The sequence below is a fragment of the Peromyscus maniculatus genome, chromosome 4 (assembly GCF_049852395.1).
Source record: "Peromyscus maniculatus bairdii isolate BWxNUB_F1_BW_parent chromosome 4, HU_Pman_BW_mat_3.1, whole genome shotgun sequence".
Classification (NCBI taxonomy): domain Eukaryota; kingdom Metazoa; phylum Chordata; class Mammalia; order Rodentia; family Cricetidae; genus Peromyscus; species Peromyscus maniculatus.
The window spans coordinates 32,736,324-32,758,180 of record NC_134855.1 but is presented as its reverse complement, the minus strand read 5'-3'; the positions used below and the strand labels follow the sequence as shown (position 1 = coordinate 32,758,180).

The following is a 21,857-nucleotide window of genomic DNA, read 5'->3' as shown; positions in this document are numbered from 1 at the left end:
AGATACCTGCTTTGGGGGATTTTGGTGTGACATGAAGTTGGTATGATGATGTATTCTTTTAACAAATGCCACAGATAGAATAGGGCATTATAAACTGTTGCCACCATTCTGTATTAGACCTCCAGAGCTGCCTATCCAGCAGAAGTGAAACTACATTCCTCTTCGCCAACCTCTGAAACCTTCATTGATAAGGTCAAGCTAAAATGTATTTGTTCATTAATCATTTATAGAAGAGTGGGTAATCAGCAAATATTTATACACTTTCTTTGTTTTTTGTTTTGTTTGTTTGTTTGTTCATTTTTGTTGGGTTTGATTTGGTTTTTGGTTTTGTTTGCTTTGTTTGCTTTTTTGATACAGGGTCTCTCAGTGTAGCCTTGGCTGCCCTAGAACTCACTCTGTTGACCAATCTGGTCTTGAACTCATAGAGATCCACCTGTCTCTGCCTCCCAAGTGCTGAGATTAAAGGCATGTGCTATCACCACCTGGCAATTTTTATATAATTTCAGTATCTCACTTTTTTTAAATATGGGTAATATTCTTTAAATGTATTCTTATCTTTATAGAGTTTCATTCAACTATTGAAGTTGTAATGATGGACCATTATATTGTAGCTGCATCTTGAACATGGAATAAAAAAATATCACCTCAATATTAAGAATGAAACACCTTCTGACTTAGGACAGGCCTATCTTCATTTGGAGAATGTTTCTTTCAAATTGTAAATGAACTTCCTATGGCTGCCATTGAAACAATAAAGAAAGAAATAAGCTACCAAAAAAACTTGGTGGCTTGGTGGCTAAGAACTATTAAAATTGATTCTCTTGGTTCTGGACACCAAAAGTTCAGAATTAAGGTGTCCTATGCATTAGTCATGGATTTAGGGTTGGTACTTATTAGCCAATTATATTTGCAAAGACCCCATTTCCAAATAAAGTTATTTTCTAATTTCCAACATTCCAGGAATTTTTGTTGAATACTGCTCAAGAATAATTATTTAAAACTGTGGCAAATTTACTTGAAATCTGTTAATTCCCACATGGGTGATGTATTCAGTTTTCTTTATTGTATAAAGTTACAATCTAAAAGAAGAAAACATGATTATTTTCAGCTGTTGGCAAAACAATGTTGGTAAACCTTGTGTTTTCTTTATCTGTTGGTCATGTTTACATGTGTTCTCTGTTCTCTATAGACTTATAATTGAATCTGAAAAATGATTCTCTCCAGTGGTGTGTTATTTGGGGGTGAAAGATGAATTCTTGTTCTGCAGATCCTTCCATCATGATCATTTTAAGGAAGAAATCATGGAGTTTGTTCCTTCAATTTGGCATCTGAAGGACCGATCTAAGCAAAGGAAACAATCATTAAACAATCAGAATAAATAACACATCAACTATGTCAGATCAGGAAATACTGATGATTAATAATGAAAGGGGTGACCTTTGAGGCTGCCTGTGTCAGCGACCCCTGCATAAAGTCTGAGGAAAATAAGGTGATGAGAATGTGAAAACGGTAACAGTACAGAAAGAAAAGACAGCAAGGAAAAGACTCTGAGGTAGAAAATCACTGATATGGTCCAGGAGTAGTCAGCACACAGGAGTGGAGTGAATGAGAGAGAATACAAGGCTTATAGTCACAATGACTTCAGGGGCACTGATAAGTGCTAAGACATCTGATCAGAAAAAGACATGTTCCACAGCTGTTTGAGGGTCCCCTGGCAGTGGGATCAGGATCTATCCATGGTGCATGAGCTGGCTTTCTGGATCCCAATACCTATGGTCCGACACATTGCTCACCCTTGATGCCGGGGGGAGGGGCTTGGTCCTGCCTCAACTGAATATACCAGGCTTAGCTGTCCCCCCATGGGAGGACTTACTCTTTTGGAAGAGGGGATGGGAGTTGGCCGAGGGGGAGGAGGGGGAGCAGAAGGAGGGATGAGAGGGGGCTCTGTGGTTGATATATAAAATGAAGAAAAAAAATATTAAGAAAAAAGAAAAAGGCATGATCTGACTTAGGTTTGAAATTTTGTATTATTTGAACATAAAATACATAGGAATTGTGGATGCTGGCTGTGAGAATATTGCTAAGGATGACAAAGATTTTGGGGTGAAGCAGCTGGATTAGTAAGACCTGACAGAAAAAAATTACTGGTGGAGAAGCATTTGGTAAAAGAACAGTTCAATTTTACACAGGGGCTACCTGAAATATTTTTTAAAAACAGAAGAAATATATAAATCAGGGTTTGGCTATGATGTTAAACAATTAGGAGACAAATGTGAAAGAGATGTATAAATTCATAAGTTGTAAAATTATAGCATGGCACTTTTATAAGTAAGATTGAAATGGATGAGGATAAAAGTGTAACGGTACAGGATTGATAAGTGGAATCCCTCTTCCTGGTCTACCTTGATATTAGTAGCTAAGGTATGGAGGTGAATAAACATGTGAACCTGTTTGAAATGAACAGTTAGGAAGCCAGAACATTAGGACAGTATGATAGCCTCATAGAGTGGTAACAACAGTTCCATGACAAGGAAGAATAGTGACTACTTCAGATATAATTAGAGGCAGGAAAAATAATGGCTGAAATTGGAGGTTGGATCAAATGATAATGGAGTCATCATCTCTCAAGAGACATTTCTGGTAATGTCACTTTGGAAAGACTGAGTAGTTATAAGAGAGAATATTTGTAGTTATGGCATCAACCAGTGGTATAGAAAATTTTCATAAGATAATTCTTAATTTCTCCATAAAGATGACAGAAGGTAAAGAAAGAGAAAACAAAATGCTCTGAGTTCAGGACTTGGCACAGAGTCGATCCTGAGGAAGCTCTGCTGACACAGAAAATGGTGACTAGATGCAAACAGCCCTCCTAACTGAAGCAATGGTGCCAACTTGCTGGAGAATAATTGTCAGGTTCCCAGAAGCTGTCTTTGGAGGTCAAATCATTCTCCATATAAGAAATAAGTAGGCATGTCCCAAAGAGATACATTAAAAATGAAACTATATATAAAATGAAATTATATATATTAGAATACTTTAAAGGAGAGAAAGCAAAGCAGGACCACAGGACATGGCAAGTGGCAGTAATGAAGGATGAATTAACAGTTTTAACTTTTTATTACTCCCTTTAAAGTGCAAAAGAAAATGTTTAAGGAAGTGGCAATGTATTATATGGAATAAGTTATGACAGGAAAAATGTTTTTTTTTATAATATTCCATAATGTAGGTAAGCAGCTAAAACAGTGTGACTAGTTTTTTTTGTTTTTTGTTTTTTTTGTCACAGAACATCTGATTGGAAAGTAATTAGTCATTGGATGTATTTGAAGTGATACTATAAATACAGTCTTGAGTTGAACATTCTCATATATTGGTAATGAGAACTGATCAATAAGGTTCCCAGAAAAATCACTAAAAATATCCATATGAAGAGCACTTATATATTTGAAAAACTGATCTCATAATCTAGACTCTACTAAGTATTTACTGTACTGAATATTTAGTGGTTAAAATTTTAAAATGCAAGCAATTTAAAATTTTTACAACAAAGAGTAATAAAAATTAAGAAAGGATGAAATGTTCAAATTGAAAAATTAAAATTAAACTTTGGTGTAACATGAGTTTCAATGTAAAATTCCAGTTTATTTCTCCTCTTTAGTTTATTAGAATTTTGATTTTTCTATGTTGAATATACATTAAATGTATTATTGGAAAACATGAACTATTATTAAAAAAGTTCTGCCAGTTAAGTTTGTTCCCTCTCCCTCTCCCTCTCCCTCTCCCTCTCCCTCTCCCTCTCCCTCTCCCTCTCCCTCTCCCTCTCCCTCTCCCTCTCCCTCTCCCTCTCCCTCTCCCTCTCCCTCCCCCTCCCCCTCCCCCTCCCCCTCCCCCTCCCCCTCCCCCTCCCCCTCCCCCTCCCTCTCCCTCTCCCTCTCCCTCTCCCTCTCCCTCTCCTTCTCCCAATACAATGCTTAAAGATGCAGACAGGAGCATTAACATAACATACCTAAAAGTTTTGGCAAGGTATTTAATACATTTTATATCAATTTATATATTTATTTAATTACTTACATGAAAAAATAATAAAGAAAATGAGGTGGTTAAATTGAGAGGAAGTAGAGGTAGACACAGGAGGGGCTGGGGAAGTAAAGAATGATATAAATTGGGTACACAAATATGGAATTTTTAAAAAGTAAAACTAAAATCAAAAAAAGATTCAAAAGTAACACACAACAAAATTTACATAAATTTTGGAACGTTATTCAATAAAATTTTTGTTAATTACAAATAACATGAAATTAAATTTAGAAAGTAAATATTTATAAAAATCATTCATACATTCTACAGATACAATTTTGTTATGTTATTGTTTAAACTTTTATTAAAGTCCTGGATTTTTATAATTACCTTTTTTACTATGTACAAAAATTAGCCAAACCTTTAAAGATAAAACCATGTATTTTCTAGAGAGAACTTTCACAATGAAACTGTCATGACATAAAGATAGGAAAGAAAATAAAATTATAGATAGAAACCCTCAAAGGGAAAAATGATACTATGTTGCATATGAGGTTAGAGTAATGCCTCTGCCATTAAAAATACTCGCTACTCTTGCAGAGGATCTGGTTTGGTTCCCAGTACCCATATAACAGCTAACAACCGTCCTTTAACCTAGTTCCAGGTGACCCCACACCCTCTTCTGGCCTCTGTGGCCACCATGTAGGTATATGATCTATACACACACACAAACACACACACACACACACACACACACACAATACACATATGCATACACATAATAAACACATCTCTAAAAATAATGTATTTCATTTTATCAAAATTAAAAATAACTGCTCTTTTGAGAACATATTTTCTTTTTTAAATTTTTTATTAAGAAAAATTTTTATTCATTTTATACACCAATCTAAGGTCCCCCTCTTCCCTCCTCCCGCCCCACCTAGCCTCCCTCTCCCAACCCATGCACCTCTCCCCCTACAAGAAAGCAAGGCCTCCCATGAGGAGGTACATCCAGGAGAGGCAAGTCCAAGCCCTTCCCCCTGCCTCAAGGCTGCCAGAGGTGTCCCATCATAGGTATTGGGCTCCAAAAAGCCCGATCATGCACCAGGGATGGATTCTAATCCTACTGTCAGGGGTAGCCAGATCAAGCTACATAGTTGTCTCGGCATGCAGAGGGCCCAGCCCAGTCTCATGCAGGCTCCACAGCCATTGACCCAACTTTCATGAGTTCCCACTAGTTTGGCTTGGTCATCTTTACAGGTTTTCCCATCACGATCCTGATGCACTTGCTCATAGAATCCCTCCTCTCTCTCTCTCCCTCCTACTGGACTCCTGGAGCTCTGCCTGGCGTTTGGCTGTGCATCTCTGCATCTGCTTCCATCACTCATTGGAGAAAAGCTCTGTGATGAGTTAGGCTATACATTGATCTGATCACTGGAGTAAGCCAGATCAGTTGAGGCACCCTCTCCACTATTTCTAGTTATCCAAGCTGGGGTCATCCTTGGGAATTCCTGGCAACTTCCCTAGCACTGGGTTTCTCTCTATCCCCACGATATCTCCCTCTATCATGTTATTTTCTTTTAAAGTAAGGCAACAGGTAACCTAATTAAAAAATGGGCAAAAACTGAACAGTTCATAAAAGACTACAAAATAAAACATAAAATGATATTGAACATTCTATAATTACCAAGAAAAGCAAGTGACAAAAATAACAATGGATACTACAACACCTTAACTAAATTGGCTTAAAGTTAATACACATGACTGTGGAGTGCTGGCAAGGATAATGAGGATCCAGAACGCTCCTACGCCGCTGAGGGGAACAGAAAACTGTCTTCAAAGTTGTGAAAACAGATTGGCAGTACCTCACAAAACTAAACACACACTTAGCGTATGACTCAGCATTTCTACTCCTTGGTATATTTCCAGGAGTTATGAAAACATATGTCCACACATAGATTTATACATAAATGTACCAGGATTTATTCATAACAGTAAAAAAAAAAGAATTAAGACTCCATTAAGTGACAGGATAAACATTTGCTGTCTGTCCACATGCCACAGTTTGAATTTCAGTGGATGTCTCACCCATAGGTCTTGGGCTCTTGATCTCCAATGTCCAGCTGTCAAGATGTAGAGTATAGAGGAGGTTTAGATAGCAGGGCCTGAGCACTCCTTTGTGGATAAACGCTGCTGTAAAAGGCTGGTAGCGGTGGGTCCTCCTCACCTGATCTCCTATCTGAGGATATGATGGCCTCACTCTGGAGTATAAAGCAACAATCTGTCATCTTAGACCCAAGAACCAAATCTGCCAATGAGTTGACCCTACATTACCAAGATTCAAGAGCTAGAACAAATAAACTTCAGTTCTAAATGATTTGTCCTGTGTCCGGTATTCCATTTGATGGAACCACTGATAATGCTCATCACTGTGAATAACCTAAAAATACTAATGCTGAGCAAATGCATTCAAGCTGAGGAATTGATGGGTACACTATTCCACTCTTCAAATTTCCTAGAATATAGAAAACTACCAGTGTTTCCAAAAAACAGACTAGTGAATGTCAAATTAACTGACTGAGTTATGAAGTAGTTTTGCGATGGATGATACCATAATTGTGAGGAAGAGCCAGGGAACTAATTTTCAAAACTCATCAAAATTAAATTAACCATTTGGATAGATACTTCAATAATATGATTTGAAATTTTACATTCCTTAATTGCTCCAAAAGTTGTATTCATTAAGGGGTTTCCTCATTTACTAACGTTGAGACAGATTCTATAAATCAATTAATTCACTCTTGATCTTTCCATCTTAAAGCTTCCAATATTGTTTTATTTTAATTATTCATCATTTCTGATTTTTTTCTCTCTATGATTTTCCTATATGAGTCAAATATCCACTAACTAGATCCTTTTCAAAATCCTTATTATCACTTCCTTGTGTAGACTAATTCCTCACACTCACTTGAAATGCCATTCCATTAGAAGCTCCTCCACTGAAAGCAATATTATCACACACATATGCAATGACATTTTCTAAGCCTCTGTGTGATAAAAGCACCATTGACATGGAAACACAAGGCCGATTATGGGAGGGAAAAAAGAGAGTTTCTAAACTATAAATTTGCTAAATTTGGATGGTAAATTAAATGATAAAGGCCAATGAAAGATATTTTAAGTATTCAAAGCGAAGGCTATTCTTGTAACAACGAATTTGAAGCCCACCTTATCCATAATAATGCATTTATTTCTTTAAACCATGTACATAAATTCTATCATCATGGGAACACACAAAACATAAATCAGACCATATATTAGCAATGCTAACTGAGCACTGTAAGACAGGCACTATCTTCTGTAATAATGGTAGGAATGGACAAAATGAACAGAAAATTTACCTTTGTCACTTGTTTCTGATACAACACACACATTTTATAACTTTGATTAGCAGTGGATGCTTCCAATTTGCCCATTGTCAATTTATTGGTTAGTTATTTAATAAGTGCCATCTCATCCTCTCAGTTCAGTTATCACTGTACTTATAGCCTTTATGGAAACGAAAGTTATGTTTTCCTTTAAACACATCGTCTCTTCCTGATTTTGCTGTCTTTATTTTATCCTTACACACACTAACTCCCCCTGATATGATACGATGGATATCCTGACATTCCATTTACATAATGCTCTTTTCTTGTCTCCTAGGTAAACATGAAAACAAGAACATGTCTTCTGGGCATTTCAGTGCCGATGTTTGCCTGTATGGTGAGTTGGCTAATTTTGCAGTACTAGAGAATGAATCCAAGACCACATTTGTGCTAGGCATCTGGCCACTGAGCCAGATCTATATACCATGTCTTCTTTGTTATGATTTTATCATTAGCTCTGACATAAACCATCCCTCAACTAATATTTATTAAATATATTATCTGATCTTATTTAATATTAAACAAAATATACTGTAAATCTAGCCAAGTATTTATGGCTAGGGAGGTCATGACTTGTAGAGGACAATCTACTGCCACCACTTTCCTAAACCAGTATAAGTTTCTACTACCTTCTAAACACTTATCCTTATACTCACAGACTCTCACCCCTCATTAAAGAAGCTTCTCTGTGCAATCGAAGAAGGCCATTACACAAGTCCAAACTAGTCAAAACATAGAGTGCAAGTGATCCTGGGATCCCATCTCCAACAAGAGGAGATATAGAGATTGTATGAGCCAAAGGATCAGGAAGTTCATTGTGAGATTGTGCCTTCTAGCTGTGATGGGAAAGCTACACTCACGAAATCCCAACAACGTGAGTGCCTAAATAAGAACCAAAAAAATGTGAGCAATTAACATCCTGATGTAGATGGGAGAAATCACATGGGGCCTCACCCCAATGGGGAAAAGCTATAAGCAATTGATATCCACTGAAAGAGGAAGAATTGATCTTCCCCAGCGATGAATTCCTGATTGGTTTTCCAATAGTAAGCGATTAGTCCTGGAATACACAAATGCAAGCAACACTGAACAGACTAGTTAGACTGTATTGGTATGCCTCCTCACTTATATGTATATGTAACAGCAATAGTTAAAGAAGAGGCCTTGAATTTGGAAGGAGCGTGGAACGTAGATATGGAAGAGGTAGGAGTGAGGTAATGGGGTAATTATATTTGAAATAAACAAAAAGAAAAATGAGTAATTGCCTTTTAGTGGTTTACTTAGGTAAACCAATAAATAAAAATGTTCATATACGATATATACACTGTGGTGAACTAGGACTTGAGAACCTAGTTTTTAAAATATCAAAATTAGGGCTTGGAGATTTATCTCAGTGGTAGAGCGCTTGCCTAGCAAGTGCAAGGCCCTGGGTTCGGTTCTCAGCTCAAAGAAAAAAAGAAAATATCAAAATTAAATTTTACAGTAAGGAAATAATTCTTGTTCTTAAGATGCAGCATAATTTGCAGCATGAATAATTTAAATGAGTTAATATTCTATTAGTTACCATCTAATTTAAATGGTCTTATAAATAGATAAAACTTAAATTGCTAATTATATAAATCAAGATAAAACTGCCACTACTTTTACACTGTGTATTCGATTGTATTCTTCCAAGTGTCTGTGCATGATTAATGCACACTTTCTAACAAGTTTCAATAACATTGCTGCCCCTTAGGACATGTTAAAATTCCTTTTCAGTCATTCAAAGTCTTTTAAAATTTGTCTTCATCCTAGTTTTCAATGTAAAACATACTAATTCTTTTCATATCTGATTGAGTTTTGATCAGTTAATTTACTGATTTCATGGATCTTTACTTTTGAAAAGTATTTTATTCCTTCTGCAGCCACCTCACTCTCAAATTTCATGCAACTGGATAACTTTCATACTTCAAGAACTTTAATTCTGAAACTAGTTTTTCTGTTCAGCAGTCACTCCTTTCTGCTTTGTAAAGTACCTAGACTAGAATATGTGATGCTTAAAGACAATGGTCCATTTGATTGAATTTGTACATGACTCAGAGCTAGCCCAGTACTTATGGATAAAAGAATTGTATCATTTGTTCCAATTATTTTTTAATTATTTCTTTTATTTTTTGAGCTTCTAACAGTTCCAGATCAAGGGACTCTGGATCCTGTGTCTGAAGTGCATGGTGTCTTTAGCAATATGATCTCATCTTCCACCTCTGAGAATCAATCAAGAGCAATACCAATAGCCTATAATGTTTTGGGAGTCTCTTGAACAACCCTTACCAACAACTCAAGGGATGGCGATTCATGCCTGTTGTTTTGTTGTTGTTGTTGTTGTTGTTGTTAGATGATCTTTGGGTCTTGGAGGAAACATTGTCAGCCCAGATGTGAATATTTCAATGAAACTACCTATGCATACCTATATAAAGGTTTACATGTATTACAGTTTGTTTTCTGCCTTTTTTTTTTACATAGATCCTTAATAGCATGAATCTTTATGGAATTTTTAGAAATCCTTACTGTTATTTTACCCACTTCTACTTCTGCATTTATCATACCCATCTGTAGCTAAAAGTTTTCTGTGTCCTGCCTGGCCCGTGATCAGGACAAATCTCTCTCACCCACCTGTCCCCCAGGCACTTGGACCCAAATGAACACACACAGGCTAATATTTTTAAACTATGGCCATGGCAAGCTTCTTGTTATCTAGTTCTTATATCTTAAATTAACCCATTTCTATAAATCTATATTTTGCCATGTGGCTTGTGGCTAACCTGTATTTTTACATCTTGCTTCTCATGGTGGTGGGTGGCAGAGTATCCTCTGTTCTCTGTCTTTCTCCTTCCCCTCGTAGATAGAATGTCCCATCTAACTCTATTCTGCCTCACCACTGGCCAAACAGCTTTATTTATCAACCAATCAGAGCAACACATATTCACAGCATACAGAATGACATAAACATCACCCTCTCCATATTTACAACCCCCACATTCTTCTCATTTCCCGTCAGATTTTTAAAGTAACAGCACCTCAATATCATTACTAATTTTGAACTATACTTTCTCAAAATTTATTTAATATTAAGAATTTTACTTAACATTAAATTTATGCAATATTAAAACTTCAGAGACATGTCACTGGCCAGGAAATATTTTACAAGGTATGCTTCCACCACCAGCCAAGTGAGGTTAGTAGGAAGACTGACTTTTATAAGAAATGTGTCAGCCGGGCGTTGGTGGCGCACGCCTTTAATCCCAGCACTCGGGAGGCAGAGCCAGGCGGATCTCTGTGAGTTCGAGGCCAGCCTGGGCTACCAAGTGAGCTCCAGGAAAGGCGCAAAGCTACACAGAGAAACCCTGTCTCGAAAAACCAAAAAAAAAAAAAAAAAAAAAAAAGAAATGTGTCTTCCAAGACACCAAATTCAGTACTGTTAGGTCTCAAAGAAACTCAAGACAAATGGATGAAGAGCCAGGATTCTGCAACAGGTAATGGAGAGAGAGAGAGAGAGAGAGAGAGAGAGAGAGAGAGAGAGAGACTAGAGGCCAGAATCCTAGCTTCTCAGCTAGCCATTTGTCCTTGGTTTCCTGAAGACCTAACTAGCACCTTGATCTTAGATTTTCTAGTTTCTAGAACCATAAAAAACAAAACTCTGTTGTGTAGAAAACACCCAGTCTGTCTGTGTTGTCATAGTAGCCCTAATGGACCAGAACAACATTTTACAAATAAGTCAATGTTCACAAAATAAGCCCCAGAGGAAGCATTTTGCCTTGCAGCATCATATTTCACATTTGGAGATTTAAAACTCTGAACTAAAGACATAAATCAGCAAAGTTGCATGGTTTTGGTACTTGGAGAAAAGACCATTCTGGTTTTGCTGAGTCAGGTTATAGTATTTCTTGGTGACCAAAGTAGATGTCTCCACTGCACACATGATAAAGTGAGCATTCTGCACTGATATAATGCCTCAAACACACTTTCTCTTGCAGACAAGCAGCAGCTCCATGACTCCAGCAAAGAGGTGGAGAATGCTTATTCTAGAGTTTTCATTAAAGATCAGGAAATCTATGCCATGTCCATTGATCAAAAGTGGGGCTTGTAAGGTCTTCCTCATTGTGTAATAAAGGCTTAAAATGCACACAAACTATCTAAATGGAAATAGTCATCACTTATATAGTTCTCTCTCTCTCTCTCTCTCTCTCTCTCTCTCTCTCTCTCTCTCTCTCTCTCTCTCTCTCAATTCTCTGTGTGAAGTCAAATCTATACTGAAAGGTGCAGATGCATTTTGAGAAGAGGAGGATACTCATAATGTTTCCAACTGAGCAAGATCATTTTAGCAAGATGTCCAAAGCACTCTGAACTAAAACTAATTTTCAGAAATACTCTATGCTTTCTAAGCTTCCTCAAGTTGAATAGTACAAATTAAATTCCATTTACCAGATCATTTTGACTAAAAAATAATCTTTAAACTGCTAAATTAAAAGTATATTACATCAATTAAGAAATGAAAGATTTTAACACAGTAATTTATAGATTCAAACATTTCAGCTTAAACTCAAAGGTAAATGCTTGTTTTGTATGTATATATAATATATATTATTATTATAAAGCATGAATCCATTATAATTCAAGGCATGGAACACCCTTGAGCACGTTTTGAACTTCGTAAGTCACATTTATTATGTGTATTTCAGAAATACACATACTTTGGGCCTTGATATCACAAAGAACAAAATAAAAAATAATATTTGCAGACACCTAAACTCATGCCTTCCTTGATAAGTCACCACTTAATATACATTATCATATTTGTTTAGAATTTGCTGCTTTCTAGTCATTGAAACTGCTCCTTAAAGAAGAAAATACTAGATAAAGTGACTTTATAATATACCTAAAATTATTTTTGCCTTTAACTCTGGCAGCCACAAGATGAATGTGGTCACTAATGTATATTGACTTAAGAACTGACTTTAAAGCTGCTGTGGAAATTATATCATTGTCATATCAACTCTATCTCCAATTGTCTACAGTCTCCACCTGTCTCACTCTAATATTTCCTTCCTGTGTTATGTGCTTGATCTTTAAAGATGACTGGCTTCTTAGAGCCTAGACTTGAAATTCTGTCTAATCAGAACATTCCTCAAGTAATTCTTCATATACCTTCAGAGGACACTGGAATGGTAGAAATTGGAAGATATCTTAAAGAGTTTGGATCGCTACTGTCATTTCTTCCTAAAGGATACTTATGGCTACATAAGTATAACAACTTCCACGTAGTTAAATGTGCATGACAGTTTCTGCTAAAACGCTCTTCTAACGTGATAAGGCAAAACTCATCTAGTTTGAGGATTTCCTGTTTTGTCATGCACCTGCACCTATTTCTTCATGAACACTCACCCCTCAGTGCAGGCAGCAGGGATCTCTCCTTCTTGTCATCACATTTGTTACACTCGCTGAAGTACAGGAGTAAGAAGACGTCAACAAGGACCCACATCAGCGACGTAGCCAGAACCACCTTGCAGTAGACAAATCTCCTCATGATTGATTTCTAGTTAACACAGAGACTGAAGACGAATGTTCCTGAGACAAATCTAAGCCACAGAGGTGAACTCCAGGAGAAAAGCAGGATGCATCCCACTGTATTAGAACAAAAAAGAAAGAACTGTTATTATGATACAGGGAGCTTTTACACAGAGCAACTAGAATACAAAAAAAAAAAAGACCCAGTTCATGCCCCCAGATATGCCAGCATCCAGGTCCTCAAATGCAAAACTAAAAGCCACTCTGACTTTACCATGCCAGGTAGCTCAGATGCTAACACATGGTCCCTGAACTCTCACTATGCTGCTGGTTGGAACTTTGACACACTGTTTGATTTCTTCAATTGGTGTTGACCTTACCTTACACCTTATCATGCTGTCCTATATATCACTAGGATGTCAAGGAGCATGCTTCCAATTTACTCTGATAGAGTTCTTTTGGCAACCCAATATTGCATAGAAAAAGAAATCATCCTGAAATAACAATGTTCCACAGAGTCTAACAGCCAATACTTGATAAACGGCAACTCTGAGTCCATTCACTTACTAATACTTGAAGACCTTCTTTGCTTCCATTTTTCTAATCTGTGGAATAATGTTAACAATGCCACATCTAAAGATTTGATAGGATTAAGTGTGATCAAGTTTACAAAGGATGCTGGGGATAGGGGCAGGAGCACACACCTTTAACCCCAGCAATTGAGAGGCAGAGACAGGCAGATCTCTGAATGTAAAGCCAGCATGGTCTACAAAGTGAGTTTCAGGACAGTCAGGTCTACACAGAGAAACCATGAATGAAAAAAAAAATGATTTTTGAAAAAGGCTCTTAGATGATCAGTTTATCAGCAATTCATGAAATAAATCAACACTTGTTAGTCTTAAAAGTATCTGGTTTGTGGTCTACATAGAAAAATACAGAGGAGAAGTATATCTTGGCATAGATAGTGTGCATTTGAACTATTTATCAATGAGAAACAACATACTGATGAAAAATAAGCAAAATGATTATGCCTTGTAAAGAACAAAAAAAAGCTGCAAAATTCTTGAGAGACATCCAAAGAAATATAAATTAATGTCTTATACATATTTATGTTTATTGCATTGAGAAGCAACTATATAACTAGTTTCTGTATAACAAACACATCAGATCAAAAATTATCTGATATCATTTGCTATATTTAAAGTATCATCAAATATAGATCTGAATGGTAATGGGAATAGTGAGGAACTGGGAGGAATAGAGGGAGGGGAAATCATAATCAGAATATATTATGTAGGAAAAAAATCTATTTTCAATTAAAGGAAAAACACTAGCAATCAAGTAGAGAGTGCTTGGTGAGCATGGGCAAGGACCTAAGTACAATTTCTAGTACCAAGAAATAAAAAAATAAATACCAAGTAAAGTATAAATTGTTAGATGTAAGATAAATAACACTGTTTTGACAGAGATATTTTAGATGACAATATTAAATACAAAGACAATTGATATACTTCATAATTATGTTTCAAAATAGTAACACAAAGTACAATTTTCTAAGGTAAAGAGCTCTTTAAATTTATGTTAACTGATTTAGTTGACTAAGACAACAGAAATGCTGCTTATGACAGCCAATGGGAACTAGTAAAACGTTCAAATTCAAAATCCAACAAAGTAAGAGTTAAAAATAAGTGGAGCATCCCCATGTCTTTCTTGGGGTCCTGTTTTCCAGGTAGCCTCACTGGTGATGTGAGTAGCAGTCCAGAACCAAAGGCTGAGGGCCCCCAACTGGATAAGGCCCTCTGAATAGGTGAGACAGTTGATTGCCTTGATCTGTTTGGGAGGCATCTAGGCAGTGGTACCAGGTCCTGGGCTCGCTGCATGAGTTAGCTGTTTGAAACCTGGTACTTATACAGGGACGCTTGGCTCAATCTGGGAGGAGGGGGCTGGACCTGCCTGGACTGAGTCTATCAGGTTGATCTCAGTCCTCGGGGGTGGCCTTGATCTGGAGGTGGTGGGTAAGGGGGTTGGGCTAGGGGGAAGGGGAGGGGGCAGGAAGGGGGAGAACAAGGAAATCTGTGGCTGTTATGTAGAACTGAATAGTATTGTAAAATAAAATAAATTTTAAAAAAAGGAAAAAAAATAAGTGGAGCAAAGACTATGATTCCTGTCTGTCTGTCTGTCTTTCATTATTTATTTATTTACCTTTGTTGTTGGGTTTTGGGTCTTTTTTTTTTCTTGTTTGTTTATTTTGTTTTTGATTTTTGAGACAGAGCTTCTCTATGTAATAGCACTGGCTGTGCTAGAAATCTCTTTGTAAACCAGGCTGGCCTCAAACTCACAGAGCTCCACCTGCCCCTGCCTCCAAGTACTGGAATGAAAGGTATGCGCCACCACCACCCAGCTAAGACTCTAATTTCAATAACAACATAAAATTTGTATTTATTCAGATATATATGGATAAATATTTGCAAAAGGACAGAGATGGATCATATATGCAAAGCAAAAAAGTGCATAACATTTTGAGTTTGTTTTTCTTGAAAAGGTTGGAATATTATCTAGTACATTTCCTTTCTATTTTACTTTTATATAAAAATGACAGCTAAATATTAGAACTCAGCCTCCAGCCCTGGTAACCAGGGCACAACTCTCTTACTTGTATTCTTATCACTGTGTGTGTATTTCTAAACCTGTGATAGGAAACAACTGAGTCTATAAATTTTTCTCTTTCTTTAACTCTAAGATAGAATTCACCCCTTCAATTAATTGTGGGGAAAAAAACCCTATGGGAAAGTGTACATAACAACAATACGGACTGAATCGGCTCAACTTTCCCAGCAGAAACACCTTAGAATAAATGATCTAAAGAAAGGAGGAGCACTGCCCTTGGCTATCATCAAATGAAAACATGGCCTTAGGCATCTTGCCTCTCTGTGCACTTCCTTTTTATTGATAACGTCTTTCCTGCCCTATCCACCTCAAAAAGTGTTATGAGGCTCAAGCAAGATGAAGGAGAATTTTTTTAAGTATAATTATTTTTGCAACAAAATCTGAAATAACTTAATATTAAATATTAAAATGCCTAAGATAAGTCATTTCCTAATAGGAGCCAAGCAAGTGAGGTTATGAAGAATTTAATTTTAACCTCAGTTATGATAGAAAGTGAAATCACATCCTATTATGACTTCAAGCATTATTCAAATCATCCTCCGTTCACAGCCTGTTTGATTTGTGCTGCAAAATCCACAGCACTGAGAGGGGTCCAACTCAACCATTTCAGTGATAAAACTTAGTTGTTGTATATTCTTGTCTAGTTATAAGACACTCTAGCCATATCTATTTCAAATTTCTAATTCTGTGTGTAACTTAGCTAAATCTCTATCTGGAAAGCAGCTTCTTATCCTCTGGTCCATGTGGAATAATTGTCTCATGTGTGTACTCTAATACAAACAAACCTGGTCAAGTGGAAAGATGACAATACACATGCCGACTAACCAACATGTAAGCACAGTCGGTAGCCTGGGTTTATTTAAGAGAGTCAGCATCTGCATAAGAGAGTCAGCATCTTATGTTTTATTCCAATACGATCCTACTTATCTGCAAATATTGTTTTGTGTCTTAGGGAATGAAGAAAGCACACTGCTGCAGTATCTCTGGCTGACTGATCCAGCAGGGAACATTAACAATCTGTACAAACAGGTTCATCTGGCTGTTTTCCTAAGAAGTTCAAAAATCTTTTAGTATTATTACTTCCCTGTCTATTTTTAATTCTTTATTATTTTTCTTTGAGAAAAAATTGAGACAAAATCTCAGCAACATTTTCTCTGCAGGCCTTGCGCTTACAATCCTCTTGCCTCAACCTCTTGAGTGCAGAGACTTTAAGCACACAACAAACACCGTGCCTAGTAGCATTTTGCTTTGTCAGATATTGCTCTAGGGAAAAAAACTTTTAAGACACAAAAAAACATCAAACACCCTTGTATACCTCCAATTCCCTTCTTTTTCACCACATAAGTGATATTTTATAAGATATTATGGGACTTTTACTTAGAAATATGCAGTATTTCCTAACTTAATTATAAAAATAAAAATCTAGATAAAATTTAGGGGAGTTGGCAACAATTGTATAAAGAGAAAAGTCTAGATGGGTTAGTTTGTTTTATTTTTTTTCAACCAGAAGGCTATTATTTCCCTGGGGAATCTAGCTTAGTTGCTATTAGGCATTTTTATCTGTAGGCATATATTCTCTTTAATAGAAAATTACATAATGGGAGAAATTTTTTTAATCTATTTTATGAGGCTGTATTTAAAGCTGCCAGAGCATTCTAGAAACTACTTTGAGAGTGCTGATAGAGCTTCCAGAAATTTGAGGTACTTTTCAAACTTTTAACATTGTAGATAACTACAAAAGCACTGGAAGTGAACAGCCATTATGCACATTTTCTTTATAAACCCATAAATCCAGGGACTAGAAATCAAAATTTATGCTGATTTAGATCCAGATATGACTGAAAAAAATGACTGGCCTTTGTGTGGCTGAAGATAAAAAATTAATATACATCAGGAGAATCCACTCACAGGCAAAATTAAAAGTCTTCTTAGAAACTGCACCATAGCATAAGCGGGTTTTTTGGAGCCCAGTGCCCATGGTGAGACATCTTATACAGCCTTGATTCAGGGGGAGGGGCTTGGCCTGCCTCAGCTGAATGTACCAAGTTCAGGTGATTCCCCATGGGAGGCCTTGTCGTGGAGGAGGTGGGAATGGGGGTTGGTTTGGGAGGGAAGGCTGGTGGGCGGGAGGCGGAAGGAGAGAGGCATCTGTGGTTTGGATGTAAAATGAACATAAATTTCTTAATAATAAAAAAGAAAAGAAAAGAAACTGTACCATATTAAAAGGTATATACTAAGACTCAAGGAGGCCAGTAAAGGTAAAATTAAATACATGCTTTTTGTGTAAAGATTGTGGAATGAAAAGAAAGAAATGTTTCCTCACTTGTATCTGAGAAAAGGGAAAATGGGCCATCATATTAAATTCAACCAACATGAAACATCGTAGCAAATGCTGTGTGTGTGTGTGTGTGTGTGTGTGTGTGTGTGTGTGTGTGTGTGTGTTTATGTATTCACTTGGTTTTTCTGTCTATAAAACATAAGCAGTAACAGCTGCTTCAAAAGGCTGAGATAAATATGAATGGATTAAGGCATGTAAAACTCTTGCAACGTTGCCTGTGACATGGGAGGGACTCAACCTATCTTAGCTATTATTAATAATAGTAATATTAATTTTAGAACTACCATCAAATAAAAGAAAAGGCATGCGGACACTCATGAACCCTTGCAAACACACTGCATCTCCAGGACGTGACTGTTTAGGGACTTGAAAAATAAAACCATTATAAGGCAGAAATATTACATTTAATAAATGTATCCTCTGAAGACGTATGAATTACACAGATTTTATGATACTGAAAACTCATTAAAATTTGTGCACTTGAGATCTGTGCATTTTACTTCTATGAAAACTAAACTTCCTTTGTAAGGTAAAAACAGATCTCATGTCTAAGTATCCTGATTCTGTAATCTAATCAACTTTTGGTTTATCAAAGAAATCATAGAAGATAAAACAGCTTCCTTCTATTTGCAGCTCTTCTGATCCCATCCTGGACTTTTGTTCTCCATGTCACTCACTTGGGTCTCCTGGGATGTTTCTTAAATACACCAATTCCTAGCATGAGTACATACATACTCCTAGCTTAAGCTAGTGGTAAGTTGATGGACCCCTTGCCTTTATTCCCTATCGATACACACTAAAATAACACATATCCTCTTTTTATGCCCCTTATGTTTTTTTCTAAGCATCTATCTATAATACATTTAAAAACTGATTTTCCCATTGTATCCTGACATTAAAAAACAATCTGCACGAGAACAGGATTTCATATCTCCAGTCTCTGTTCTTAATCCTCTAAAACATTTAAAACTATTGGAAATATTTTAAAACTCTAGCACTAGTCATTATACAGAAGTTGATCTCACTCTTTCCACAGCTAACAAGGCCTATGTTGAAGTCTTAATTCACAGTATCTCAGAATATGACTACATGTGAAGATTGCACCTTTAAGAAAGTAATTACGGGCCAACAAGAGAGCTCTGCAAGTATAGATGCCAGTGGCCACGGCTGATGACCTGAATTCCATCCATTGATACCACAAGGTGGCAAGAAAGAGCCAGATCCCAAGAAATGTGCTGTAACCTCATACACACACACACACACACACACACACACACACACACACACACACACGCACGCACGCACCATTTTGAAATACACAATCTTTTTAAAAATAAGTAAGAAAATGAATGAATAAAAAGAAATATCGAGGTTAAATGAAGTGTTATGGGTGAGTCTTAATCCAATAATACTGAGAGTCCCTGTAGGAAGAGAAATGAACACAAACAGGCAGGCCACACGGAAACGTAGGCTGAAGAGAGCCATGTAGCAGACACAGAGAAAGCCCAAAAGGGGCCAGTGAGAATGCTCGGCAGGCTTGCCACCAAGTCTGATGACCTAAGGTTTATCCTTGGACCCATAAATGTGGTGAAAAGAGAGAACCGACTCTTGCAAGTTCTTCCCTGACATGTATGTGCCAAGGCACATGAGCCCACTCTGGCCCCTCACACACCAACTAAATAAAGTTAATTTTAAAAGAAATCTCTAAGAATAAAAGTAACTCCAGGAGAATAAAGTTCTATTGCTTAAACCACTCAGTCTGTTATACATTGTAATGGAAGCCCCATCAAAGTAATAGACCAATTAACCAAATTTCCCCAGCCCTACTTTAATAAATAAGCAGGTAAACATAGGTACTCTTCATTCTGTGAGTAACACTGGCCAAAAAAACTTGGAGAGAAAAAGGTTTATCTGGCTTACAGATTATAGTCCATAATTGAGGGAAGCCAAGGCAAGGATTCAAGGTAAGAATGAGGCAGGAACTGAAGCAGAAACCATGGAAAAACACTTCTTACAAGCTTACTTCCTCTGACTTGTTCAGCTTGTTTTGTTATATAACAAAGGGCTGCCCAGGATTGGCACTGACCACGGTGGGCTGGGCCCTGGCACATCAATCATTAATCAAGAAAACACCCCACAAACTTGCCTCCAGGCCAATCTGATGGAGGCAATTCCTCAAGTGAGGTTCCTGATTCCCAGATGACTCTGGTTTCTTTCCAGTTGTCTTTCCCATTTATTCACATTGTAAATCTATGAGCCCATACCACAGTGAACTCTCCCTATTTCACAATAATATTTCAGCAGTTCGCATACAAATCAATCCACCCCTTAGGCAATTTCCCACCTCCTTCCCCTTCCTCCTGCTGCCATCTCCATGTTTGTTACTCACAACTCATCACCGTACTTCTAAGTTAGCAGACCAGATTAAACGCAACCAGAAAATTTTTCATACTGCCAGACTGAATGCATCTACTTGCTTACTTCTATCACCACCCATGAATCTGCAAGTAAAACTGTTTCAATGGATTAAGTGTCCTTTCACAGTGTAATACATCCGCTCTTACATATTCAAATATTTTATTGATGTGCATGTCTTGTCTGATTCAGTTTATCGACTATGATGGGTCCTTGTCACTATACAAAAATCCTAACATTAACAATTATGTTAAAACAAATTAATTTGATCCTATATCTCCCTTCAGCTGCAGCTATATTCATCTGTTTACATTTATTTGGGGGAATAAGCAGATCGCAGGCCCCTATTTTGTGTGAACATCTTGTGCTTATGTTTAAAATGTGCACTATTTACTGTGACTTGTCTTGAAATTCTTGTGATATTTTCAAGGACTCGCTTCATCCAGTAGAGATCGGGACAGGAAACTCCCTAGGCTACAGGCCACAGTGTGGGGCTATCATGCGATTAGTTGCACCCTTATTCTGGCTTGCAAGTAGTCTGTTTAATCCTTTGTTTTCTGATCCAAAATTCACCTAGCATTGAATGAGTACCTCAGGTGAAAATGTTCCCAATTACAAAATTGTAAACTCAACACAGGGGCTGCAATCTCAAAAGACCTGCTTCATTGTGGTTTTCATCCTCTCACCTCTTTGTGGGCTATTGTAGAGCATCATTGAAAGATATCTTCTAAGGGTGATCTGCTGCTCCATAAATATGTCATCAGTCTCATAAATATTCATAAACATTTCTTAAAAACAATGCCAAACCTATCAATTGGCAATTCCTCCTTCAAGATAGCCTAGCTAGTCTCTCTCAGAAGATACGTTTTGCCTCACTTCGCTAAATAATATCCTACTTGTACTGTCTGTGTCTCTCAGCTGAATTCTTCCCTTCAAGAATATAATGAGGAAGATATTCACTCAGTAATGTAAACACATCATGTGACAGTAAGTTTCATGAAAGATTAATGTATAACCACAATGTGCATATCCCTGTCATCCCATTCTCTCTTAAAGTACACAGGTTGAGCACCTGCTATGGTAAGAAAATCTTAATTAATTCGAATTAAGTTGGCTAGTTCTAATAATCAACTCAATCATTGTCTTCCATAGTCCTAAGCAACATGTGACAGTGACTTCTCTAGCAAAAAGGGCCTGCTATCGCTCCATCGGTAAGAGAGCTTGTAGTACAAGCATGAGGGCCTGAGTTGGATGCCCAGTGCCCTTTAAAAGCCAGGCATACTGCTCATGGAGGCCAGAAGAGGAACTGAAGATACAGAAGATTGTGGGCCACCATATGGGGACTGGGAATTGAACCTGGGTCCTCTGTAAGAGCAGCCAGTGTTCCTAACCACAGAGCCACTCCTTCAGCCCCTGCTCCAATTCCTAAGTATGTTTTTTGCTGTCCTTTT

General features: G+C 37.2%; 1 protein-coding gene across 2 annotated transcripts in view; it reads right to left on the bottom strand.

The window, feature by feature from the left end:
- Galnt13 (polypeptide N-acetylgalactosaminyltransferase 13) overlaps positions 1 to 21,857 on the bottom strand; it is a 577,725-nt gene that overhangs the window by 493,279 nt on the left and 62,589 nt on the right. For both annotated transcript variants that reach the window (XM_006974228.4, XM_076569495.1), the window contains exon 3: positions 12,864 to 13,103. In XM_006974228.4, the coding sequence (XP_006974290.1) occupies positions 12,864 to 13,005 (142 nt within the window). In that variant the 5' untranslated portion in view covers positions 13,006 to 13,103. The remainder of the gene's footprint in view (positions 1 to 12,863; positions 13,104 to 21,857) is intronic.